Consider the following 26,500-nt stretch of genomic DNA (forward strand, 5'->3'; position numbering starts at 1 on the left):
AAACATTTTGTTGTACATTTACGGAGACAGAAACAGAGATGTTCATCCCATCACCACCTCTCCCTAAATGTCTCCTTCTCTTGATCCTCTCACCTTTGTCTTCCCTCTCCATCTCCCTCTCTCCCTTCATCTCATCTGTTTCTCAGCCCATGCTTTGTTCCTCTCCTGCCCTGTCTCCTCTACCGGTCTCTCATGCTCTATGGTGTTCCTCTCCTGCCCTGTCTCCTCTAGCAGTCTCTCATTTTCTATGGTGTTCCTCTCCTGCCCTGTCTCCTCCACCAGTCTCTCATGCTCTATGGTGTTCCTCTCCTGCCCTGTCTCCTCTACCAGTCTCTCATTCTCTATGGTGTTCCGTCTTTCCCCCTCTGTCCAGATCCAGAAGAACAAAGCATGTGTACAATCAATAAGAAAGAACATGCTAAAAAACAGTGGGCAAGAGAGGCATTAACGTCTAAGGCAGTGAGTTGCTTCTGACTCAGCATTAGCCGAGTGCTATACTGAATCAAATGTACTTAAAGTCATGGATCCTACTTGTATCTCACCTCAAGCACAAAACCTCCTCCTGAACTTTCAACTGACCTGATGCTTAAACCCTACCCCTAACCTTTAACCTTTGAACTTTTCCATTGATATCTCATAATGGCAACACTACAGGGGTTAAGTTAACATGACCAGGGCCAGGGGCTAAGCTGGAGGAACTATAGACCCTTTCAAGAGAGTTCCATTATGACCATCATAGTTGGCCCCACAAGGCTTCCGTTTTAACATTCCATATGTTATCTTAATGCAGAGGAAGTAGATTGGGAACCAAATAGAATTTTCAAGCATTGTTTGTGTTTTTATTGTTGAAAGGGTCAATACGACTATGTAAACCACTCTGCTGTGAAAGTTTGATTGTGACAAGGAGAGGATTTTGGAGTCGCTTTATTAAAATCTGAAACCAAATTTTACAATATCTAGTTTGATACTGTTCAAGAAGTTAAAGCTGTACTGTTTTCAAGAAGTTAAAGCTGTTCTCAACCCCTGGGTGATATAATTGAACTCTGTTGCTTAGGATGTGTCTATATGTCTATGATGTTGTTTTGGTATTTGTGTTGTGCAAATGTTGGGTTTTTATGTGGTAGGTGTATGTGCGTACCTCGATGTATGTATGTGGGCAACGACAGCTCATTATTTTTTTTACTGACTTCAGGCTCTAGATGTGATTCTCTCTTTCTCCTTCCTCTCTCTTAGGCTGATGCTGGTAACAGTTTTTTGCGGGCAGCTCGCTCAGGGAACCTGGACAAGGCCCTGGACCACATAAAGAATGGTATAGATATCAACACAGCCAATCAGGTGAGAGCTTTCCCACCCACATACAACTTAAGTAATAAGGGTTCTTACCTGAAGCAATTGATTCACCCGTAGTGGATCAATTTATAAATTGTAGATCACACAAGGGAAAGCAGGTGAAATATTTGAATGTGTGCATTTTATACCCTTTTCTTTTTTGATCTGTTTAACTCAGCGCCTTCATCTCAAATGGTTCGATTACTAACATATGCCTTTTGGAGTATTTTGCGTTTTATCTAAAAAAATGTTTTTTTAAAAATCACCTAAACATTGAGATAATTGACCTGAAGCCAACAGATCAAATGTTTACTTAACATATTTTGGACATTTAATGTTTTGCTTTATTATAGTGTGTTCAGTCTCTTTACTTCCCTCTCTGTCCCTGTGTACAGTAAGTCAGCACGGTGGGCTAGAGTTACAGTCTCTTGCATCACCATGCAGATCTGCTCTGCACCTCAGTGCAGACATAAATGTTAGCATTCTCACAGTGACGCACACTTATCTAACACTCTTACAGCTATTCAACATTTATAACCTCTTTAGGTGAAGTTTACTTTTGCCTGTCCGTGCTATAGACACACATAAAACCAACTGTGTGCAAATACAGCACAAAGAATGACACGAGGAAACAGAAGCAGCGAAATGATGAGTCTTAGCGAGAAAGAAAGCCAAGCGAAGGAGACGAGAACAAAGAGGCACAGGTCTGATTCATCACCGTTGCTTCTTTTGCTGTGGGTGTCCGGGGAGTCCCGTTTATTACATAACCGTGATGGAATAGACTTCACAGCCTTCACAGCTCAAATGCGTAAACACTCGGCCTGTGCCAGACACGGGGGAGGTGGAGGGGAGGGGGGGGGGGGGCAGCCTTATCAGAAGTGCTCAGAAATCCCCCACTGGACTGCTGCCAGGCACAGAGATGCAGAGCCCGAGGGAGAGGCTCACAGGGAGAAACCATACTTCAACATCAAGAAAAAAAAAAAAAACACTTTCAATTAATGTACAAACCATTTGGTAAAAACATACTGGAGCACTGCAAAATTAGATCTGATACAATTAGAAATTGGATGGCAAAATTAGATCTGATCCCAACTCGCCACGGTTGTGACAGATACAATTCTTCTGAACATACCTGGCACAATTATGCCCTTGGAACATACTGAACAAGTTAGAACCTTGCAAAACCAACTGTGTGTGTGTGTGTGCGTGCGTGTGTGTGTTTGCGTGCATGCGTGTGTGTGAGAATAATGAGCTCTGGTTTCACAAGCACCTGCAGTGATATTCATGTCCCTGTGCTGTGGTATGCAAATCACAACTGTAAGTGTATGCCTGTACTGTATGTGCGTTCTCTTGCCCCACATCTTGCTATACTTTAGCCTGCTCCTGTGGGGCAAGGCACAACAGACACACACTCTCTCTCTGACACAGTCACAAAGACCCTGGAATAAGATTTGATTAATGAGTGTTTGGGTAGCCTAGGAAAAGATAACACATTGAAGTACTGTACATAAAAGTACTAAAGTACTGTACATGAAGACCCTGTGGAAGATTCCAGTGTGTGCAAGTGTTTGTGTATAGAAAAATATACACCTGTAGGTATCCTTTCTAAATGAATGCTCCAAAGATTTTCACTCACAAATACACACCTACATACAGGCACGCACGCTTTTAAACCATCAAATATAATGTGATGGCAATGATTGATGTTGAGTAATGTGTATGGTGACATTCGTACCAATGGTGAAAGCCTGAAGAAGAGTGTGTGAGATAATTTCACTCTTCTTTTGATGTCACCCGTTCCAGAGTCCCCATAGTGTGTGCTCCCATTCTCTCATCCTCTCTGTCTTCCTCTTCCTCCTCTCTTGCTCCCTCTCTCTATCTCTTCCTCTCTATCTCTTCTTTCTGTTTGCGTTTAAATAATCATCTTCCTCTCCTCCTATCCTCCTTCCTTTCCTCCCCCCTCCCTTTCTTTCTCACGCTGGGCGGTGTGTGCGATGGTGTGTGTGTGGTCTCAGGAGAGCAGGGGGTAATATCAGTGGAGTGCGTAAGGTCCAACCTCACATGTCCTGTGTGTGTGTGGAGGCGGTGTGAGGTCAGACCTGTCCCACTCCACTCCTATTCTTCCCAGAGAGACCACCGGCCTGCCATGCTCTTCATCACCACCACCACCACCATCATCATCACCGGCACCAACATCATCACTGGCACCACCAACACTACCAACATCACAGTCACCATTTTAACAGTCCCTGTACTCACTATTGGAAGCGCTTTTGTGTGTGTTGTACTGTATGTGTGTGGGTGTCTCGCTATCGTTCCTCCATTGTGGTGTTGTAGTTGGAAAGCTAACCTACAGATTAAGGTGCTTGTGAGGTGAGTGATGGGGTAACTACAGCGTGAGTGTGTATGAGATAGAGACGGAGACGGAGAGTTTGTGTGTGTGTGTGTGTGTGTGTGTGTGTGTGTGTGTGTCTGTGTGTGTGTGTGTATGTGTGTGTGTGTATGTGTGTGTACAGTATGCGTGCTCTCTGAGGGACTCTACAGTGTGAGGTGTGTGTATTTGTCTGTCCTCAGAATGGGTTAAACGGCCTACATCTAGCCTCTAAAGAAGGTCACGTCAAAATGGTGCTGGAGCTACTACACAATGGCATAGTCTTAGAGACCACAACAAAGGTAAAGAACACATTCAAATTCACAAATGCGATGCAAAACACTGGTGCCTAACATTCTCATGCAAAAACAGAACAAAAAAATGGTCACCTTAGAATTCAGAGACTACTATTTGTGCTCACGTGTTCAAGTGTGTGAACATTAATAATTAATGACTGATGATATTCTGTTTGTAACATAATTTTAATGTTTTGTTGTATGTATGTTTATCCCATGTATCTACATGCGTGCGTGCATTTGCGTTTGCGTGTGTGTGTGTGTGTGTGTGTACAGAAAGGGAACACAGCACTTCACATAGCTGCATTAGCTGGACAAGAGCAGGTGGTCATGGAGTTGGTCAATTATGGTGCGAACGTCAATGCACAGTCCCAGGTAACAAATACATTCTCAAGCATGGACATACTCAAACTGCCATGTTAGTCTGACACACATACTGCACTCACAATGTTCAAAACCAGCACATACATAAATATCACAAACATCACAAACAAAATTTGTTGTTTGTTATTGTTATTCAAAAGTGTAGTGTATGTATATCTGTAATGTATGCAAAATAATGTGTGCATGTGCCTGTATGTCTAACAGAAGGGCTTCACTCCACTTTACATGGCTGCACAAGAGAACCATCTAGAGGTTGTGAAGTTTCTTCTTGAGAATGGAGCTAACCAGAGCATTCCAACTGAGGTAACGGCCAATCAGAGAGCTTAACTACGGTCGACCTACCAGTCATTTTCTGTTCCACCTCTTTTTCTCTCTCTCTCTCTCTCTCTCTCTCTCTCCCCTTTTCAGTCTTGCTCAACTGGCTCAAGTTTTTTTATTCACTACTTCCCCATTCACTACACCTTTCTGTTTTACACTCTTCTACTTATTCATTTCATAATCATTAAATTATCTTTATCTCCCATAAATCTGTCTTGAAACGTATGCTTACCATATGACAGTACAACAAAAGGTAAACACGGGTTATGTTGCCTTTTGTCTTTTTTCTTTCTCTCTTCTACCTTAACTTCATCTGCCCTATCATCTATGCCCCCCCCATTCTCTGTCTCTTTCCATCTCTTGTGTCTTTGCTTTCTCTTTGTCTCTCAGGATGGCTTTACCCCTTTGGCCGTAGCTCTTCAGCAGGGTCATGAGAATGTGGTAGCTCTGCTCATCAACTACGGCACCAAGGGCAAGGTCCGCCTCCCCGCGCTACATATAGCCGCGCGCAACGATGACACACGCACTGCCGCAGTGTTGCTGCAAAATGACCCCAACCCCGATGTGCTCAGCAAGGTACCACAGGAGTGTGTGTGTGTGTGTGTGTGTGTGTGCGTGTGTGTGTGTGTGTGATATAGTGGTTATGTAAAGGGGGAGTATGTTTCTGACATCATGTGTTTTCCATGGTGCTTTGCAGACAGGTTTCACGCCGCTGCACATTGCTGCCCACTACGAGAATCTGAACGTGGCCCAACTGCTCCTCAACCGAGGAGCCGATGTCAACTTCACACCGAAGGTGCGGTACACACAAAAGCACACTTTGCTCTCACACATACTCTCGTAACCACGCAGATACACAGACTAAAAAGTTTACACAGATACAACATTTTCCTATAAATTGGACAACACGTAAGTAATGGCCTAATGTGTCTCTTAAAGTGGGATGTAAATGTGTAAATTGACATGCATTTATCTTTCCTATAGAATGGAATCACACCTCTCCACATAGCAGCAAGGCGAGGGAATGTGATCATGGTCAGACTGCTGCTTGACCGAGGAGCCACCATCGATGCCAAGACTAAAGTAAACACAGACAAACTTGCTCACGAACATAGAAATATACACAATTACAATTAAGCAGGCTAGAACACGTATGCCAAAATGTACAGATTCACAAAGCATTGTACACATGCCAAAATGTACCCATTACCCAGATTCAGTCTTATATGTATCTTCTTACCAACATTTGGAATGACCCATTTTTCTCCCAATCTCTACATAGGATGAGTTAACACCTCTACACTGTGCAGCAAGAAATGGCCATGTTCGCATCATAGAAATCCTCCTGGACCAGGGAGCTCCCATCCAGGCCAAGACCAAAGTTAGCCACAACACCACATACTCACACCAGTGCCAGATAAACACACACACACACACACGCACACCCACACACAGAGATTCAATGTTATCAATCACTCAACAATGACTAATAATTAAAGAATCTGCACAGATACAAAGTCGCTCTCTCTCTCTTCGTCTCGTAGAATGGCCTATCTCCCATCCATATGGCAGCCCAAGGGGATCACATGGACTGTGTGCGGCAACTACTTCAGTACAATGCTGAGATTGATGATATCACCCTGGACCACCTAACCCCATTGCACGTTGCCGCCCACTGCGGACACCATCGCATGGCCAAAGTCCTTCTTGACAAAGGAGCCAAACCTAATACACGCGCCCTGGTGAGTAGTCTCCCATGTATTACATCCACAACAGGGTGAACGCACACAGTGTCCCACACAGTCTACAATGATGCTGAAATATCGCTGACTGCAGATTGTTGCATATGTGTTCTTAGAACGGTTTCACACCCCTTCATATTGCCTGTAAGAAGAACCACATGCGTGTAATGGACCTTCTGCTCAAACACGGAGCATCGCTAGAAGCAGTTACAGAGGTAAGAGATGTGCATGGATGAGTTAAAATATTGATTCAAGCAAATTGTTTCACATTACATTACATTTGGCTGACACATTTTTAACCAAAGCGACTAACAACATGGTAACAGTTTAAGTTTTAAAGCAATTCTCTCAACAATTTAAGGACAATTTTAAAACGGTAGAGTACAGTAAGAATAAGTGCATCAGTGAGTGCTGTTTTTAAACAGTTGAGTGTCAGTTCAAGACAGGTGGAAAGTGCTAGGATCAGCAAGACTTGTTGTAAGTAGTGCTATGAGAGGAGATGTTCTCTAAAGAGCTGGATCTTCAGGATTTTTTTGAAAATGGAGAGGGATGTCCTTGCCCTTGTAGGAACTGGCAGTGTGTTCCACCAACGAGGATTAAGATCTCACACACGATATGTCATTTCTACTTGACCTTTGACCCCACGACCTAATAAGTGGAAGTTGTGGACTAATCATTTACCTAATCAGTGGATGTCGTGGTTAAATAAAGCTATGTATCTGTATTTATAAAAATGAGTAGGTTGATACATAAGTAGCTGGGAGTGAGACCGGCTAAAAACTCCACAGTGCCCTTTTAAGGCTTTGGGCAAATGTTAAATACTTAAATTGTTAAACTACATGTCTCAGTTTAGGTTAACGAACCTCTCTGTTTGTGTTTGTGTGTAGTCTGGTCTGACCCCACTGCATGTCGCCTCATTTATGGGTCACCTGAAGATTGTGACGATTCTGCTACAAAAGGGTGCCTCTCCTCATGCCTCCAACGTGGTGAGTCAATCCATCCACTTACCTTTATTTCTCGTCTTTATTTATACTTCCAACCTATTTCAATCTCCCCTATTCTTCACCTTGATGTAGAGGTAGGGCTGTGCAATTAATCGAATGTTAATTTTGATCTCGATTTTGGCTCCAAAAGATCCTAAAAACCTCATTATTGCGATCCTTAGCATATTGCAATGCAACAAGTATTGTGATTGGATTCTGCGATAAATTGCAATTCATGTCTCCCATATTATTCAAAGGCATTACAAAAAATAAGAAAAATAAGGAAAAAGTGTTCAACTCACTTCAAATGTCACATTTAATTCAGTGAACAACATTATCTTCTACACTTTAACTGAAGTGCAAAAACTTAGTAGGAGGGTAGTGCAACTTTTTGTTGAAAACCGAAATACACCCACACTTTCGTTGTAAAAGAAGACAGAGCGTCCTGTATAGCGCCACAACAAGCGCCACCTTGCAAATTTAATGTTATCAGAGTAAACCCTGAGTAAACCCGACTCAAACAAAAGTCAAATAGATAATTAAATTATATAATTAAATATTGCTATACTTTGACCAAAATAATCGTGATTATGATTTTTGCCATAATCGAGCAGCCCTATGTAGAGGCCTACTTTACTCTCACACTGAAATAAATGCCATTCATAAGTCACTCAAATATGGCTAATTTCTGTGTTTGTGTCTTGCTGTGCCTATAACACGCACTCATACTAAACACACTTTCAGAAAGTGGAGACTCCTCTGCACATGGCTTCCCGGGCGGGTCACTGTGAAGTGGCTGAATTCTTGTTGCAGAATGGAGCTCCAGTTGACGCTAAAGCCAAGGTAACTTTCATTCAGTACTTACCTGCCTATCACCAACACACTTCCAACTCATTAACTTGAGTTGAACCTAGTTACTGACACTGATCTATCATTCTGGGCTTAGTCTTAAAATAGATTTACACACAGTATACAAAAATGGCAACCCGAATACAAAATGCTTACTAATAATCACCAGAAATTGATTTAAAGGTACACTATGCAAGATTTTTAATATAACCTTGACGAAGCCAATTTGATGGTAAACAAGCCTGTAATAGGGGAATCATTCACCTAGCATAGCTATGCAGCATAGCCGTAGTGAGTTACTAACGAGAGAACCAGCCATGCAACTTCAAGAATAGTCGACCCGAAGACATCTCGCGAGAATCGTGAAACATTACCTTCCCTTTCCGGGAAGTAAGAATCAAATTAAACTTCTCCATTGAGAACTGGATTATAAGCCATTTAAATGGTAAACGTCCATGGTAGACTTAAAACTACACTACCCAAAATCCTAATGTGTAAAAGCAGAGCCTTTGATTGGTAGAGATCAACGTTGCCATGGAAATGTTTATGCCTTAATTCCCGCCACTGCACGTTTGTTTACTCGCTGGAATCAATATGAATACCAAGGCTGTCAGAAGCGATGTGTGGCTATCCGATGAAAACTGTTTTTCTCATATTGAAAGTTGAATTTACCAATGGAAACGGTAGGAAATTAGTAATCTTGTTGTTTAACATTCAAAACTAAGCATGTTAAACTATCATAAGGCAGTGGAAAACAGGAAAATGTATTCGCGATGGCTGATGGCTCACTCGTAAATTAAAATATGTACACAGTCTTGTACCTTTGCCTTGTTTTAGTTTTTTCTGTTCATCGTGAACTGTTGTATGATTACGAGACATGTCATAGCTGGTCAGCCTATAGACCTCAACAGTCACGCCCACAGCCGATTCCAGAAGTAAGAATCCAATACAATTTTCTCCATTGACAATTGGGGTATAAACCATAAAAACGTATCGTCCATAGTAGTAGTCCATAGTAGTAGACTTAAAACCAGTTACGGCTGTACTAAGCGATTGTATATATGCTCATATAAGTAGTTCATGGGGCACCAATCTTGTTTTGAGATAAATGTCTTTTATTGTCTTGGATAAGTACTTCATTACCCATAATCCTGAACAATCCCACAATCCCACAGTGATGCCTCTGATTGGTGGAAAGTCCGTCACGGTAAAGTTTGAACGTTTCTCAGCGTAAAATTGCTGACCAAGATGGCGGAGTCTTTTACTGCCTATGGCAAAAATCTTAATGTGATTAAAAATTTTCTAGACGAACATTGGTACTTGTATCAACAAGGATTGTGGTTTATATACAGTGTTTGGAATAACGCCGTTTAAAAGAACGATGTTAGGTAATGACGTTATTTTTTCACTAACGTGGTAATCTAACTAATTACTTTTCCCATCGTTACAACGCCGTTAACGTTACTGGATGTTAAATGTGGTGCGTTACTATGCATTGATTGAATAAACTGTGTGTAATCCGAACGCACCCTGGCTCACAGCTAGTGAGGAGGTGGGTTAATAACGACGTAAGCGATTATAATTGGCTAAGGGTCATGTTTCATGATAGCCAATCAAAGCCAGTGTTTTTACACACTTGCCAGCACATGTGCCACACACACACACACGCAACAGCTAAAATAGAGATTCGACGAAACAGCAGAGGTCAGGATCAATCCGAAAAGTTGGCATTTTCAAGGTGGAGATATAAGCACTACTTCAAATTCATCAAGGCAAGAACGTGCATGTAATGTGTACATTATGTCCAGGAGCGAAGACTTTGTCGACATCCGTTGTAAGCAACTCTAATTTAATGAAGCATCTCACACACGCATCTAAAGCTAGTGGCCAAAAACACCGATACCTCCACCACAGATGATAGCTCGCCATCCACTAGCAAAGAAGGACTCGGAGCAAAGTCCTCCAAGCAACAAAAGCTAGATCTTTCTGCCTCACAACAAAAACCTATGACACAGGCTGAAGTCAACCGTAGGTCTGTCGATGTGCAATATCTTGAATTTCCCCTTGGGGATCAATAAAGTATCTATCTATCTATCTATCTATCAATCTAATAAATATCGAAAGTTATGTAGCCTACAAACACCTGTCTGTTCTACTCATTTCAACTGGCTGCTCAAAACTGCTCAAAAAATCCAAATTCTTTGACATATAGCAACTTTTTTTTTGTAACAGTAATGCAAATAGTTACTTTCCCTGGTAACGAGTTACTCTTATCATAGAGTAATTCAGTTACTAACTCAGTTACTTTTTGGAACAAGTAGTGAGTAACTATAACTAATTACTTTTTTAAAGTAACGTTCCCAACACTGTTTATATATCACACAAACTTAGTCAGGGCCGATACACCATGAAATAGACCACTGTAAATGTTAGTTTTAACTTTTGAACTAGCTGATAGCCCAATTAGACACTGCAGTCAAATGGTTAGCGGTTTGGCCATCCATGCCCCAGAGGCAACATTTTGCTGTTTCAAGGACGAAAACAAGTGTCCAAACGAGTGAAAACCACTTTAAATCGGGTCACATTATTGAGTGTAGTGTGTCCAAGAGTCAGCTTGTGAGTTTTGTAAAGGCCAGCATGAAGGACAAGACCTAGATGCTACAAAGTTGTGGTGAGTTTTGCAGAGAGGTTGGTAATGCTAGTTAAGATTAGTTTACTTTAGCTAGACTACTGTAGCCTTCATACTGTATGAGTGATATCAACCATACTTCATGCATTTAATGAACATTTTGTGTAATAATTCAGGGCAAGTTAATAAACTGAATATGATGATGGTCCAAGAGCAGACCATGCACCGGTCCATGCATCAGACGGACAGAGTGAGCGGTGATGGCAGTCATACGAAGCACTGCACCATGTTGCTAACGTTAACGTTAACCGCTTTCACACACACACGCAATATAAAATACACAATGATAAATATAAAATTAGGAGATAGTTTTGCCTGTTGTTAATCCTTTACCTCTGCAACAAAAGCATTTTTATTGTGTACAGGGGGAACAAGCCACGAAAAGTAGGCTATTTACAACTGCAGAGTAAAATATAAATATATCGCGACTCTAGGGGGGGCTCTACAGTCGCAAAAAATACCTAAAACTGCATAGTAGCTTATACTTTAAACTTCTAGGTGGACTTTGTAGGTCAAGTATTTGGTAATTGTGAGGAATTGCACAGTGACTGGTTAAAGAAGCCCTATGCAGGTCTGGTTATTCCTTCGCTGTTTCTGGGTTTTCGCCGGATTTGGGCTTGCATTTTTCACGTCATAGCTCCCCCTGCAGCTTCTGTAGCAAGTGACTGCTACGCAAAACCCCCTCTAGGGCCCACTCGTGGCCCACTGGTTAGCACTCTGGACTTGTAACCGGAGGGTTGCCGGTTCGAGCCCCGACCAGTGGGCCGCGGCTGAAGTGCCCTTGAGCAAGGCACCTAACCCCTCGCTGCTCCCCGAGCGCCGCCGTTGTAGCAGGCAGCTCACTGCGCCGGGATTAGTGTGTGCTTCACCTCACTGTGTGTACACTGTGTGCTGTTTGTGTTTCACTAATTCACCGATTGGGTTAAATGCATATAAGTATATATACTTATACTTACTCTAGCTAGCGAGCTAGCCATCAAGAAACCAAGCTAAACACATACAGGGCTCACAATAAAACGGTCGAGCAAACACATTGTTCAAGAGACTATCAAACCACATTACAAAAACGAAGTTCACCCAAGAGTAGGCTACTTACAATTTCAACAGCAACAAAGCCAAGTCCGTTTTGCAGTCTTCTTAGAAACTACAATCTGACTACATTTTCAAGGCGCGATTGGATACTTCCGCTGAGTCACATCCGGATTTCCTCGGACTGGGAACAGAAAGTTGCATATTCGGTTTTTCTGCGGAGAAGCGATAGGGGGAGACGAAGCACCCATCAAACTACCCAGAATGTGTTGTAGAACCATCAGAACGACTCTCAACCTGCATTAAGGTCATTTTTGCTAAAATTGTTGCATAGGGCTTCTTTAAGAGCCAAGCTACCATGCAGTTTACAAATTCAAGACATAATACTAGGCCTATAATTTATGCATACCACAACTAGGGTTGCAAAGGGGCGGAAAATTTCCGGTAAATTTCTGGAAACTTTCCGGAAACTTACCATGGGAAGATAAGCTGGGGAATTTTGGAAATATTCCAAATTGGAAACTTTAATGGAATTAAAGGTAATTATGGGAATTAATTGGAATTTATGGTAATTAACTGTAAATTTTGGGTAATTCATACAAACTGTTTCATATATAAACAAACATTTTGTTTCGTAATAAGCAATTTGATTTGAATGTTTGTATTTTTGCTTAGCTTAGCATACAAAGTTAACTAGCATGCTAGCGGGAATCCCATTCTCTGCCTATTGTTTACTAGCATGCTAAACTAGCAACACTGAACTGCCCAAGATACACCACACCACTCAACAACAAAATCCGATTTGTTGGAACCTTTTTTTCCCATGCACATGAACGCACCATAGGTTTCCTTTATGTCTAGCCTATGCTGATTGCTGTGTGCATGTAACTGACAGATGTGCAGGGTACAAATTCGACTGAAATTGCATTAAATCAGGTTGTTTTAACTAATATTATGCTCTAGATGGGGTTTTGTCCATTTAAGTTCCCTGTTATAGACTAACTTTCCATATTAAAAATTCCCAGTTTATTCCCATTAATTCCCGTTTATTCCTGTTAATTCCCATATATTCCCGTTAATTCACATGGAAAGTTTCCAACTTTGAAAATTCCCGGAATTTCGCAACCCTAACCACAACAGATTTTTTTTTTTTTTTTTTCAGTCAAAAAACTGAACCAGGTCAAGTAGCATCAGCATAAAGCTATCTCAGTTTCAACACAAGCATATTAGAATGGTAACAATTTTACCTTTAAAGCAGCCTTTCCTTGACTTTAGGCCTACTTGCAAACTGTTGTCCAACTCCTGCACCAGCTCAGCTGCTGTTGTTCATCGGGCTTATGCCTCCTCGGAATGGCCCTGAACACCCAATCCAATACATTTGCCTATATTAGCAAATAATATAGCGGTTTGCATCTCTTCCAGCAAATAATTTGTCTTTATCATTTAGTGATTGCCCAAATGACCAGATATCACTGGTGCCTGATGCCATACGAATAATCTGGTCTTGAAGTAACACAGTTGCATGCATATTTGATAGTACAGTGTCTTTAGCCCATTGAACAGACATCATGATAGCACTTTTCTTTCATCTTGAGGCAAAGATCCTTCAAAACAAATTACAAGATAATTAACGTTACCTTGTCCCTTCACTTGATGTGCCTTTGAGGTAAGGTTGGTTATTTCACAAGATGTTACCAAGATCTTGAATTGAAAAGTAATCTTAATGATGATGTGTTTGGTGGCCTGAATTTATCTAGCAGTTCACCAAGTTAACTGTTACACTGTAATCCACTATAATATTTATCTAAACAGATAAATTAAGTGTACACGTGGCTATGCTAGTTAACTTAGCTACCCTATCTAAAAATAGCTAATATAGTCTAATTAATTTAGCTAGATGACCTTAGTAATATCAGAGCGAGGACTGACCATAGAGAAAGAGTGATAATAAAATAGTATAGTAGTATAAAATAGGGACAGACAGAGAGTTTATTGACATCGTTTAATTCATTGTCCCCCTGACCAATTAGACGCTTTACCATGCTTTTCATGTTCTGTCAGCATTCATTGACATACGATTAGCATAGATAGCACTGACATGACTTACCAGAAAAGCCACAGAATGTCTTCTGCTCCTTTTCGCGCTACTGTCTTGAAAGGTCAGAATATTATGAAGATACCACAATCGTTCTCTCTCACATATGGCCTGCTATATTGTCATGTATTATTTAATTTAAATTAAAATATGAAGTATAACACAATGGTCGTGCTCACAATGGTCGCGAACCACCATTTACCACTCTCCCCTAGTAGAAGACTTTTTTACTGTGCACGTGACGTGCCGCTGCTGCCAATGCTATGAAGTTGGTAAGATGGTGGCAATGTTGTTTGTCTTAAGTCTAGACATTACATTACAAGTTTCATAAGTTTAATGTGGACAAACGGTGGGTGACTATGACTACAGAAACAAACCCTGCACTAGCCTAGAAATCTAGACGCACCCTAGCGGCGGCAAATTAATTTGCTCAGCCTGTACATTATATACATTTCAATGATATAGGATGGCCCGCCAGGCTAACCCTACACATAACAGACCCAGAGAAAATTATATTTTATGTAATTTTGGCAATACTAAGGAATGCAATTGCAATGTGTGTGACTGGCAGAATCTAGATACAATTTAAAATATTTATTATTTGTACCAAATGCTATACAATATGATAAAAAAAGATAACAAATCACCCTCCTTATGTAGACCACTCATAAGTGGAGATCATTAAAATGTCCCTTTTTGTTTAATACGTATTTGTTGTTTCAATATAGCTTGTGATTTCAGGGAAACATCTGATTTCTGATTTTGTGTTCAGGACGACCAAACTCCACTGCACTGTGCATCTCGGATGGGTCAGGAGGACCTGGTGAAGCTGCTACTGGACCACAAAGCCAACCCCAACTCCAGCACCACATCCGGGCACACTCCCCTGCACATCACTGCACGGGAGGGACACACACAAACTGCACAAATTCTTCTGGACATGAATGCACAGCAGACAAAGATGACCAAGGTACTGTATGCACACACAGACACAACCATCAAGGGACTCAGGAGTAATGAAAATATGCTGGTGTTTATTTGACATCCTCTTCCCTGGTCTCTTCTTCTCCCCTCATCTTTTCCTTTGTCTCTCTCTCTCTCTGCAGAAAGGCTTCACGCCACTCCATGTTGCATCTAAATATGGGAAAGTGGATGTGGCCCAACTCTTGCTAGAAAGAGGAGCCAACCCTAATGCTGCTGGCAAGGTGTGTGTGTGTCTGTGTCTGTGCCTGTGTGTGTCTGTGCATACTGTATGGGTGTATTTTTGGATGTCAGGGTTGAATGATTGAGTTGTGGTCCTTTTTTGTCTCCAGAATGGACTGACTCCGCTGCATGTGGCAGTACATCACAACAACCTAGATGTGGTAAACCTGCTGGTCAGCAAGGGGGGGTCACCTCACAGCGCAGCAAGGGTATGCACACACACATACACACACACACACACACACTGTCACACTACAATATTTAAAAATGTCCTTCACAAACACACACACACACACACACACACACACACACACACAATGTGTTCTACAGACACCAGACCGGTCTGCATTGGGCAGCAGGATAGAGAAATGTACGATGTAGTAGTATATAACTTAATCCCTGAACATCCCAGTAATCCATCAGTAATGAAGGTAACCTCTAATGAAGGTCCATGAAAAACACTGCCACACAAACAAGTTCCACACAAATAGTCAGCACACACACACACACACATGCACAAGATCAAACAAATGCACATTCCCACACACAAACATCAATCTCTCCTCTTGTGTGTAGAATGGCTACACCCCCCTGCACATTGCCAGTAAGCAGAATCAGGTGGAGGTGGCCAGCAGTCTGCTGCAGAGTGGGGCATCGGCCAACGCAGAGTCTCTCCAGGGAGTCACGCCTCTGCACCTCGCCTCTCAGGAGGGCAGCCCAGACATGGTGAACCTGCTCATCTCAAAACAGGCCAATGTCAACCTGGGAAACAAGGTAAGGATGAGCACACACACACATTCCCTCCCTCTCACTCTCTCTCTCTCTCTTTGTTTTACACGCACACACACACACCTTTATTTACAGAGGCAAAGGAGCTGTGCATTGCAAATGCGTGTCCACAAGCACAGAAGTACTGACACACACAAACACAAGTGTAACGACAAATCACCATAATCTTTGGTAACAATTCAAATTAAGACATTACATATACTTAAAGATATGCCAGTTGGTGTTGAACTTCACCTTTAATGACTGAGAATTTTTGATTGTGACTGAATTTTGCATGTTTGCTTATATACTAAGTTTGTATTAGAAAAAATATCTGGATTTATCTGGAGTTTGAGGATGTGAGACTATATTACTGGGTCATTCCACGTCAATTCAACCAGGGCCCACGCACTTAGGTCTCAAAGAATTCTGAAAAAATTACCAGGTGTACCTATGTTACCCAGGAGACACACTGTAAAATGACTCTTATGTAAGATTAATACTTTCCAAGATACAGCCAGTTTTACAGGGGGAGGGGGGTGTCGATTTTGTTTGGCTCTTTTTTTTGTCAAAGTTCACAAGCCATTGATGTCAATGGGGCATTTTGCCCATGTTCAGGGTGGAAAATAAAAAAGAAAGATTTGAATAAGACAAGTCAAATTGGTGTTTTCAAAAAGAAGGGATCATTGAGAATAAGGAAAAACATATTTAAAAAATCTTTGTATATTCCCACAAGGTGTTTGGGTGCTCTGAAAATGATACCCAAAATGATTTTTCAGACTTGTGAGGTCTGCTGTTCAGACCTTGAAGGGATTTATTTTCTGTTCATTGCTTTTTGTGAGAGTGTTTCTACTTATCTCAGTAAGGAAAATAAATCAAGAGCCTATGTTGAGTACAAATATGTCTTCTGAAGGCTTAAACAGAGCCCAGCCAAAAACTCCAATAAAATTTGTATAAACTTTGAGGGACAGCTATGACCATGCAGGATTATCCAGACCAAACGTGACGATTTTGCTACATACTATTCCTATTGATGTACCACCATGCAAAATTTGAGCCTCCTACATGGTTTAGTTCTTGCGCTGTGGGCTTGTGAACTTTGACAAAAAAAAAGAGGCTGGACAAAATCGACACCCCCTCCCCCTGTAAAACTGGCTGAATCATGGAAAGTATTGATCTTACATAAGAGTAATTTTACAGTGTGTCTCCTGGGTAACATAGGTACACCTGGTCATTTTTTCAGAAATTTTTGAGACCTAAGTGTGTGGGCCCTGGTTGAACTGACGTGGAATGACCCTACTGTAGTGCGTGTGTGTGTGTGTGAGACCTAATGACCTCTGATTTCTCATTATGTGTGTCTTTAGAGTGGCTTGACTCCGTTGCACCTGGTGGCACAGGAAGGGCATGTGGGCATAGCAGACATACTGGTGAAGCAGGGTGCCTCTGTGTATGCTGCCACAAGGGTACTCTCACTCATACAAACACACACACATACACACACACACACACACACACATACACTTCTTGAAGAGAATGACATTGTAAGCCTGTGTATCTGTTGTTGTCCCCCCTAGATGGGCTATACCCCTCTCCACGTAGGATGTCACTATGGTAACGTCAAGCTGGTGAAGTTTCTCCTCCAACAACAGGCCAATGTCAACAGCAAAACCAGGGTAAATGTACTGCAACATTGACTAGACACAGTCAAATCTAATGAATTGGAAAACCTGAGGTAAACTGTGGGTGTCCATGGTCCTTAGACTTGCCAGTGAAGCTAAACATGTAAAGATGTAGAGATAAAAACCATTGACATAGTATGCAGCAAGCACAAGAGAATCAATGGCTTACTTCAATATTGTTCAATTCATATGTTAATGATTCAGCTCAAAAGGTTTAACTAAGCTCACATCAGTTCCATGTTGTTAGGCCAGAATGCACAGAATTATTGAATTATATACTGTAGTCATGCTTGTGAAAATGCTGGGTCATGCTGATCAAGTTGTTCTGTTGTTGTTGCAGTTGGGATACACACCCCTTCATCAGGCAGCTCAGCAGGGTCACACTGACATCGTCACCCTGCTGCTGAAGCATGGAGCTCAGCCCAACGAGACCACTACTGTAAGCACACTCACACTTACACACACACGCGCTCACACTCACGCTCACACTCACACTTACACACACACACGCTCACACTCACGCTCACGCTCACGCTCACGCTCACACTTACACTCACACTCACACTCACACTCACACACACTCTCTCTCACACTCACACACACACTCACACTCACACACACTCTCTCTCACACACACACACACACACACACACACACTCATACACGCAAGAATCTCTGAACAAACCACTATCATTGAACAGTAAGAACATTATGCACTTTGTGGTGCCAATTTATTTTCTGCTTTTCTTTTCTCTTCTCTTCTCATTCTTCCTTTCTTTTCTCTTTTCTTCCTTTCTTTTTTCTTCTCTTCTCTTTCTTTCTTTTCTCTTCTCTTCTCTTCCTTTCTTTTCTCTTCTCTTCTCATTTCCATAGCATGGCACCTCTGCTCTCGCTATCGCCAAGCGTCTAGGTTACATCTCCGTCATAGATGTTCTCAAGCTGGTCACTGAGGAGACTGTCACTATGGTGAGCAGCATTAATAATGTACAACTTCCAGTGTAAATTAAATCTGTTCATACACATTTAAAATATTATGAGATGTAAGGTGTAGAAAAGTGTGCTCGGTATATATGTCATTGAATGATTTATAATCATAATGGAAAAATTATGATTGACGCATCAGTGCATCACTGTATCAAATAAGTTCATCATTTCTTTCTTTCTTTCTTTCTGTCACCACTTCTCTCCCCCTAGACAACTACAGAGAAGCATCGTATGAGCTTCCCCGAGACTGTAGACGAGATCCTAGATGTGTCCGAGGATGAAGGTAATCACCACTCTTACCTTTTCCTATCCTAGGTTTTTATGAGTCTGTTTTATCCGTAGACAAAGCAGAGATATGTGTAATATACAGGAGTCGGTGAGGTCAGTGAGTGTGTGTTGATTATAAGTGAGAGGATGTGAGGAATAGAGAGTGAACAGATGACTAAGCACATAAATGAGGGGATGACTAAGCACATAAATGAGGGGATGAGTGGGAATGAGAACCATTTTACCCTTCAGTCTAAATTACCATCTGCCTCTTTTGCCTTCTCTAGGGCTCGCACAGCTAACGCTAGGTATGACCATCCATCTCTCTCCTCTGTGTACAGTGCCCATCGACCAGCTTCTGGCATTTTCTCTCTCTCTCTCTCTCTCTCTCTCTCTCTCTCTCTTTCTCTCTCTTTCACACACACAATGTTCTCATGGCCCCTTTACTCTCTCACTCTGTGCCTGCAATGCTGATTTTCTCATGGGCATGTTGTGTGTGTCTCTGTGTTTGTACTTGGTAACATTTAACCGTCACTAACGCTGCAGGTTCTCTCACTTGATCCATCTGTCCCAGTCCTTCTGGAGGGGAGGAAGGGCTGGGAGGGCCAATGGGGCCTCCGTTTTCTCATGGTGCTTTGGACGTGCTTGTTTTGTTTGTCTGCTCTATGTGTGTCTGTCTGTAGATGCTGTGGTGAGATGTGCATATCTGCTCAGTGAGATGATTTAGTACTGGGTAAATCAGAGTTAAAAGTAGGTGTGTGTGTCTATCTGTCTCTCTCTCGCTGTGTGTGTGTGTGTGTGTGTGTGTGTGTGTGTGTGTGTGTGTGTGTGTGTGTGTGTGTGTGTCTGTGTGTCTGTGTGTGAGAGAGAGATCCAGAAGGGGATCTCTTGGCAGTTGCAAGGAACTTGGGCATGTGCTGGCAGTTCCTCTCCTCCGGTTAGATGGAACAGGAGAAGCCTCAATCCCCAGCACTTCCTGTGGTAACATAGAGTGAGAGAGAACAAATATTCACACACACAGAGAGCGAGAGAGAGAGAGAGAGACAGAGAGAGAGAGAGAGTGAGGGTGAAAGAAATGTTCACACCAATACATGAAAAACATGATATATTCACATTGGCACATGTACACATTCAGTTTACATTTCCTCTCTCACTCTCTCACACACACTCTTTCTCTCTCTTTCTCTCTCACACACAAATGCACACACACAGCCAGACACACACACACACACATGCCTAATCACACACAGACACAGGGAGACAGTGTTGTTATTTTCAGTGAGGGGTTTGGTTTTACTGTGCTGCTGTCCTGGGGCTTTTGGATTCAGTCGCTCGGACTGTTCTGGACAGGAAGTCCTCATACACAGGATTCAGACTGATGAAGTCAGCATGTGCTCTCAGCCGTGCCAGACAGGTGCACCATGGGAAGCAGGTGCTGCTCCCGGTGGTAAAGCTGATCCACCAACCAGAGGCTTAGCAGCTGAGCTTCAAATGCAGCAGGGCACCACTGTGTTTGTGTGTGTGTGTGTTTGTGTGTATGTGTGTGTGTGTGGGTATTCACAGAGCTTTTAACTGACAGATTGTCACCAGCAAACTAAATATAGAGAGTGTCTTCAGACAGACTGCTGGAGATAGCAACAACTCTCAGCGGCAGTCCTCTCTGTACACACATGCGCACACACACACACACACACACACACACGCACACCACAGGCATACACACATAGTGAGCCTCAAACATGTTGTGTTTTCAGTCCACACACACACACACACTTGGACGCTTTCACACACTCAACCACACACACACACACACACACACACACCTCTGGGTGTCCCATTGCCTGCCTCTGTGGATAGCTGGGAGAGAGCTGTCAGCTTTGTGGAGATGGAGAGTTTCCTACTGGATCTTCTGAGGGAGAAATGCTTCATTAGATAGATTCCCAGCTGTGCTGCAACATTTCCCAGGGGTAAATCCATGGGTGACCGGAGACAAGTAGTGTTCATAGTCGCGTAGTTTTGAGCCTTTGTCATGATGACAGTTATGTTGTAAAATTTAGCTACACAGATGTAACTGATTTGATGCAAGCTAATATGATAATGGCACTAGCATTGGTGTTTGCGTGTCTCTGTTTGTCTTGTTTCTGTGGCTGAGGGTTATAGTTGACTTTTTGTAGATGCTTGTGTAAAACAGGGTGGGGAATGTGAGTGCTCTTATTGTGCTTAGAATCTGCCTGTAAGCGATAACTCTCCAGGGTACATTGGGTGAATGTGAGGTGACTCTTCGGTTGTATAAACTGCTTTTCTGTTGTTCTCCAAAAACTAAGTTAGCTCTGTGTGTGTGTGTGTGTGTGTGTGTGTGTGTGTGTGTGTGTCTGTGTGTGTGTGAGAGAAAGAGACAGAGAGAGAGGCTAAAGAGTGATATCAAGAGTTAGTGATGGAGTCTCCTGACTGACACCTAGAGCTTCACTAATCCCCTCAGCAGCATCACCTGCCACCGTCTGTGTGAGTGAGTGTGTTGAGTTCTAATCACTTCATTCACACTATAGGAAGCCTTTTACCATTAGAGTAACACCACATCTTTCTTTCTCTCTCTCTCTCTCTCTCTCTCTCTCTCTCTCTCTCTCTCTCTCTCTCTCTCTCTTTTTTTATTGTCCCCCACATTCACGCCATTTTCTCTGCTTGTCTTCTCTGTTCCTCACCGCTTTCTTAGTGACTGGGGGTTGTTCAACTCTTCATGTGAATGTAGCGCTGTCTCACACATCTGCCAGACTTTCTGTTTGTTGTGGGCTCTCCCTGTGACACTGTGTGTGTGTGTGTGTGTGTGTGTGTGTGTGTGTGTGTGTATGTGCGTGTGCGTGTGCGTGTGTGTGTGTGTGTCTGTAGGTGAGGAGTTGCTCTGTAACGACGGGGCCAGATACCTAAAAATGGACGGCATGAAGGACCATGATGATGATTTCCTCTCTCCAAAGAAAGCTATAGAGTAAGTGTGTGAGAATTAGTCTGAATGAGTGTATGTGTGTGTATGGTCCACCAGTGCTAGTCAAATATGTACTGTATATCTGAAAGCTGTGTGATGTTGTTTTTGAATGAGTATGTTGTATTTCTTTTTTGTATGTGTATGCACTGATGCAGGAGTAGAAATATTTATTATAAACATACGGTTATTCATATGTAGAGCTGCTTGAAAAATCCAGTCAACGTTTTCCTTTTCTCTCTCTCTCTCTCTCTTTTTCAAAAGGAATTACTCTCCAGCAATTCCCAGGATTCCTTGTGTGTCCCCAGAGACTGTGGTCTTAAAGGAGCATGAGATTGATCAGGTCTGGAGCCCCATTGCACACTGACACTAAAAACGCCCACCCATCACCCAGAGTGGGCCCACACTGACTCATCATTTATCACTCTAGCAGTGATGGCATGCTGAAGATATTTTGGGATTTTCTACCCACTTTCATGACACCATAGTGGAGTCTTTGTGCTAATGGTTCTTTGTACTTTTTTGTTGTTGTTCAAAGAAGTTGTTAATACTTTGTATAGGTTTATAAAAGAAGTTCAGATGTTTATGAGAATTGTTCAAAACATGTAATGGCAGTTATTGTCTATGGAAAGTGCTTTATTCAGTTCAGTTTAACCGAATTGGATAGAGATGGATTGAACTGAACCTGTATGTTCCCCTTTACAGCAACACACACCCCTCCCCCTGCCAAAGGAGTACGATGAGGACTCACTGATTCCCAGCAGTCCTGCCACTGAAACCTCAGATAACGTCAGCCCAGTCGCCAGCCCCATACACACTGGGTCAGTGTGGACACACACACACACACACACACACACACACACACACACACACACACACACACACACACACACACAAGCAACACAACACAAGTTAGACAAGCAACACAAATCTGGTCACATAAATGGTGATACCGCAGACTGTTTGACAGTGTGATAGTATACACACCATATATGTGCTCAATATTGTATAGGTAACATACCTGTGCATGTGAATGTGTATGATGTATACTTTGGATGTAATTGACTGTGTATCCATGGGTGGGTTGTGTATTTACAGGTTCCTGGTGAGCTTCATGGTGGATGCTCGCGGTGGCTCTATGCGGGGCAGCAGACACAATGGGCTGCGTGTGATTGTGCCTCCACGCACCTGCGCCGCCCCAACCCGCATCACCTGCCGCCTGGTCAAGCCCCAGAAGCTCCAAACCCCGCCCCCGCTCGTGGAGGGGGAAGGGCTTGCCAGCCGCATCATCTCCCTGGGCCCAGCGGGCATGCAGTTCCTAGGGTAAGAACACCAACAAACCAACCAGCAAATATGCATTTTGTTAAGTTCAGCATGCGTCACGTCATGTTCAGCCAGATTTTCACAAACAAGTCAATTAGGTGCCACATTAGCAATAGGCACAAATTATGTTGTCTGTTTCAATTGGCTGATCCTCACAGCAGGAAATTGACAGCTCATCCACCAATCCACATACTTGTAGACAGGAAGCATTTGTATAGTATGTAAGTGAATGGGTACCTGAGGGACATGGATGCTAACTGGCTGAAGCTAACCCTCCAAATCCTGACCCCCCTGAGAACACACACAGATACATAGATAAACAGATACACTGCAAAAAATTAATTCTAACCAAATGTTATTAATCTTATATTAAGATTAAAAAATCTATTTGGTATTGTTTTTAGTATGAAAAGACTTACCTAGCGCCCTCTCAAAAGAACATTATGACTTAATTTAAGAAGACTTTGACTTATTTTAAGGAGTCTTATCAAGACAAATTTACTCAACGCACTGGCAGACAAATTTGCTTGTTTTTAGGACAAATTTGCTTAACGCACTCAAATGATTTCACAAGAAAGCACTAGGTAAGTCTCTTTATACTGAAAACAATACCAACTAGTTTTTTTATCTTCATATAAGATTAATAACACTTGGTTAGATTTTGTTAGATAAGCAGTTTTTGCAGTGTAGACAAACACACACACATGCACATAATATAAGTGTGATCCCAGCACACTAAACTCAGTTAATAGAGCATTTTTTAGAGAATTTTTCTCATTCAAATTAATTTTATTTTTTTGGAGAATTTTTCTCATTCAAATTAAGTTCAGTTTAATGAATTTTTTTCTTTTTATGTGTTTGTTCATGCTAACAGGCCAGTGATTGTGGAGATCCCCCACTTTGCAGCACTGGGGCGGGGTGACCGTGAGCTTGTGGTCCTGAGAAGTGAGAACGGATCAGTGTGGAAGGAGCATCGCAATCGCTATGGTGACGAGGTGTTGGAGACCATCCTGAACGGCATGGATGAGGGTAAGCGACATCAGCAACGATCAAGAACCAGAAAGCTAACATTCTCAGCTGAGCTAACAGATCTTAGTCAACACAGCGACAGCTATTCACTTCTACTGAGACACACTGAGGCATATTTCTACTTTAAGTTGAAGTACCGGTAAACTCCTGGATTGTAGCTTCAGCGCCAGCCAGCAAATCCTATCTTTAGCTTCCTCTTCTCTGTGCACCCCAGACCTAGAGAGCCAAGAGGAGCTGGGGAAAAAGCGAATTCGCCGCATCATCTCCACCGACTTCCCACTCTACTTTGCCGTGGTGTCCCGCATCCAGCAGGAGAGCGACCTGATTGGTCCGGAAGGAGGTCAGCTGACCAGCAAGCTGGTGCCGCAAGTGCAGGCATCCTTCCCCGAGACAGCAGTGACCAAGCGTGTCCGGCTGGGCCTGCAGGTGAGCTGGGAGCAGCAGCAGCAGCAGGAGGAGGAGGAGGAGGAGGAGGAGGAGGAAGGGGGTAGAGGAAGAAGACTCACCCCCTAGGGTGCATGCGTTTACAGCCACCTTCCCGTCACTACGTATCTGTCTGTCTGTCCATCCTGTCACTGTGATTGGCAGCTCATCCTGTCCCAGACTGCTGTGTGAGGGATGTCAGGGGTGTTGCTGGGAGGGGTGTGAGGCACGCCATTGGGTTTGCGTCAGTCCCACAATATAGTTTGGACCTGACTAACTTGTGAGCAAGTTTGCATCTTCGAATGCAGGTGGTTGTGAAAGTCTGTATTCTTGAGTATGTAATAGTGAAAGCAAGTTTTAAATGAAAGGTGTTTGTTTGGTGTATGTTGGTTAGCGGATGGTGTACTGGTATGCTGATTGTTGAATGTTGGTTGGTTTGAGAAATCTGGCGTTTGGATGTTTTTTGTAAGTGGTTTGATGGTATTCAGGGTATATGTTGAATGATGAAGAAAGAGCCTGGACCTAACTTAAAGTAACTTTCAGTTGAATGTGCTTGCCTTATATTTAATTATGTCTGAAAGGGATTGTGATACCTGTTTAGGTGTAATTTCATGCTGTTGCTTAAAGGCGCTATGTGTAGTATTAGCAACAGAATGTGAAGAAACAACCATTTTAACGTAATGTCAAAAACACCTATGCTGTATTGCCCAGATATCCACTGTTAGCAAGTCAGCAAACCAGCTAGCGCTGCACCTGTGCTTTTGTAATACCACTTTGCACCACATGTGGCGTTGTGTTAAATGCAATGCAAGTCAATGGAACAGTGCCGTTGCAATCATAATGGTGCATTCAAGACAACTCGAAACTACACATAGCACCTTTAACTATGATTCTGCTGGTCCACCAACTCTGTTACAAGATATTCAAAGATATTTTGAAAGGTAGATCTCCAGAAGCAAGACTGAGCACCACTAAACTGCATCTTGTAAATGCATGATTGGCATGTTCAGGAATAGACAGGAGTGAGCAGACTGTAACTGGTTGGATGAGACTAAGACTAAGAGACGTGGGCCTGTGTAGCTGTGCTCAGTTAGAGTACTATATTTATGGGTCTGTGTAGCTGTGCTCAGTTAGAGGACTGTATTTATGGGGCTGTGTAGCTGTGCTCAGTTAGAGTACTGTATTTATGGGGCTGTGTAGCTGTGCTCAGTTAGAGGACTGTATTTATAGGGCTGTGTAGCTGTGCTCAGTTAGAGTACTGTATTTATGGGGCTGTGTAGCTGTGCTCAGTTAGAGGACTGTATTTATGGGGCTGTGTAGCTGTGCTCAGTTAGAGGACTGTATTTATGGGGCTGTGTAGCTGTGCTCAGTTAGAGTACTGTATTTATGGGGCTGTGTAGCTGTGCTCAGTTAGAGGACTGTATTTATGGGGCTGTGTAGCTGTGCTCAGTTAGAGGACTGTATTTATTCTTCCAGTGATCCCCATGATCCTCCGTGACCCTCCTCCATCCTGTAGGTTCGTCTCAGGATGGAGATTTGCTGGATTCCCCCACGCAACAAGCCCCTGAGAGAGTAACTCTATGCTGAGCAAGTGAACCACTCATTGGAGTGTAAAGTGAATTATGTTGTCACGTGACCCTGAGTGTGTTTGGTGTCTGCTGATTCATCTGATTCACCCTGCCTTTTTGAATATATGTTATTTGAAGTTATCTACTGAAATCTGGTCTAAGCCACACAGTACAGTAGTACATACTGTAAATCTGCC

The 26,500-nt window shown here is 42.6% G+C and overlaps 1 protein-coding gene and 1 long non-coding RNA gene across 10 annotated transcripts in view; one reads left to right on the plus strand and one right to left on the minus strand.

Moving 5' to 3' along the window:
* Positions 1–14,456, minus strand: part of LOC121715846 — a 90,153-nt gene extending 75,697 nt beyond the window's left edge. For 4 of the 5 annotated variants that reach the window (XR_006033692.1, XR_006033691.1, XR_006033688.1 and 1 more), the window contains exons 1-2: positions 14,098–14,456; positions 13,238–13,372 (exon numbers count right to left, since the gene is read on the minus strand). This is a non-coding gene — a long non-coding RNA (uncharacterized LOC121715846). The remainder of the gene's footprint in view (positions 1–13,237; positions 13,373–14,097) is intronic. The other variant, XR_006033690.1, reaches the window with a different exon arrangement.
* The window catches only part of ank1a (ankyrin 1, erythrocytic a), a 114,770-nt gene that overhangs the window by 59,899 nt on the left and 28,371 nt on the right, over positions 1–26,500 (plus strand). For all 5 annotated transcript variants that reach the window (XM_042101853.1, XM_042101852.1, XM_042101851.1 and 2 more), the window contains 28 exons: positions 1,234–1,335; positions 3,904–4,002; positions 4,273–4,371; positions 4,585–4,683; positions 5,089–5,274; positions 5,396–5,494; positions 5,683–5,781; positions 5,981–6,079; positions 6,243–6,440; positions 6,557–6,655; positions 7,328–7,426; positions 8,168–8,266; positions 14,858–15,055; positions 15,192–15,290; positions 15,399–15,497; positions 15,865–16,062; positions 17,421–17,519; positions 17,631–17,729; positions 18,076–18,174; positions 18,609–18,701; positions 18,930–19,002; positions 19,274–19,294; positions 21,870–21,966; positions 22,225–22,303; positions 22,666–22,781; positions 23,059–23,283; positions 24,158–24,312; positions 24,527–24,738. In XM_042101853.1, coding sequence (XP_041957787.1) covers positions 1,234–1,335; positions 3,904–4,002; positions 4,273–4,371; positions 4,585–4,683; positions 5,089–5,274; positions 5,396–5,494; positions 5,683–5,781; positions 5,981–6,079; positions 6,243–6,440; positions 6,557–6,655; positions 7,328–7,426; positions 8,168–8,266; positions 14,858–15,055; positions 15,192–15,290; positions 15,399–15,497; positions 15,865–16,062; positions 17,421–17,519; positions 17,631–17,729; positions 18,076–18,174; positions 18,609–18,701; positions 18,930–19,002; positions 19,274–19,294; positions 21,870–21,966; positions 22,225–22,303; positions 22,666–22,781; positions 23,059–23,283; positions 24,158–24,312; positions 24,527–24,738 — 3,339 coding nt within the window. The remainder of the gene's footprint in view (positions 1–1,233; positions 1,336–3,903; positions 4,003–4,272; positions 4,372–4,584; positions 4,684–5,088; positions 5,275–5,395; positions 5,495–5,682; positions 5,782–5,980; positions 6,080–6,242; positions 6,441–6,556; positions 6,656–7,327; positions 7,427–8,167; positions 8,267–14,857; positions 15,056–15,191; positions 15,291–15,398; positions 15,498–15,864; positions 16,063–17,420; positions 17,520–17,630; positions 17,730–18,075; positions 18,175–18,608; positions 18,702–18,929; positions 19,003–19,273; positions 19,295–21,869; positions 21,967–22,224; positions 22,304–22,665; positions 22,782–23,058; positions 23,284–24,157; positions 24,313–24,526; positions 24,739–26,500) is intronic.

Source organism: Alosa sapidissima, chromosome 8 (genome assembly GCF_018492685.1).
Source record: "Alosa sapidissima isolate fAloSap1 chromosome 8, fAloSap1.pri, whole genome shotgun sequence".
In the NCBI taxonomy this organism is placed as follows: Eukaryota; Metazoa; Chordata; class Actinopteri; order Clupeiformes; family Clupeidae; genus Alosa; species Alosa sapidissima.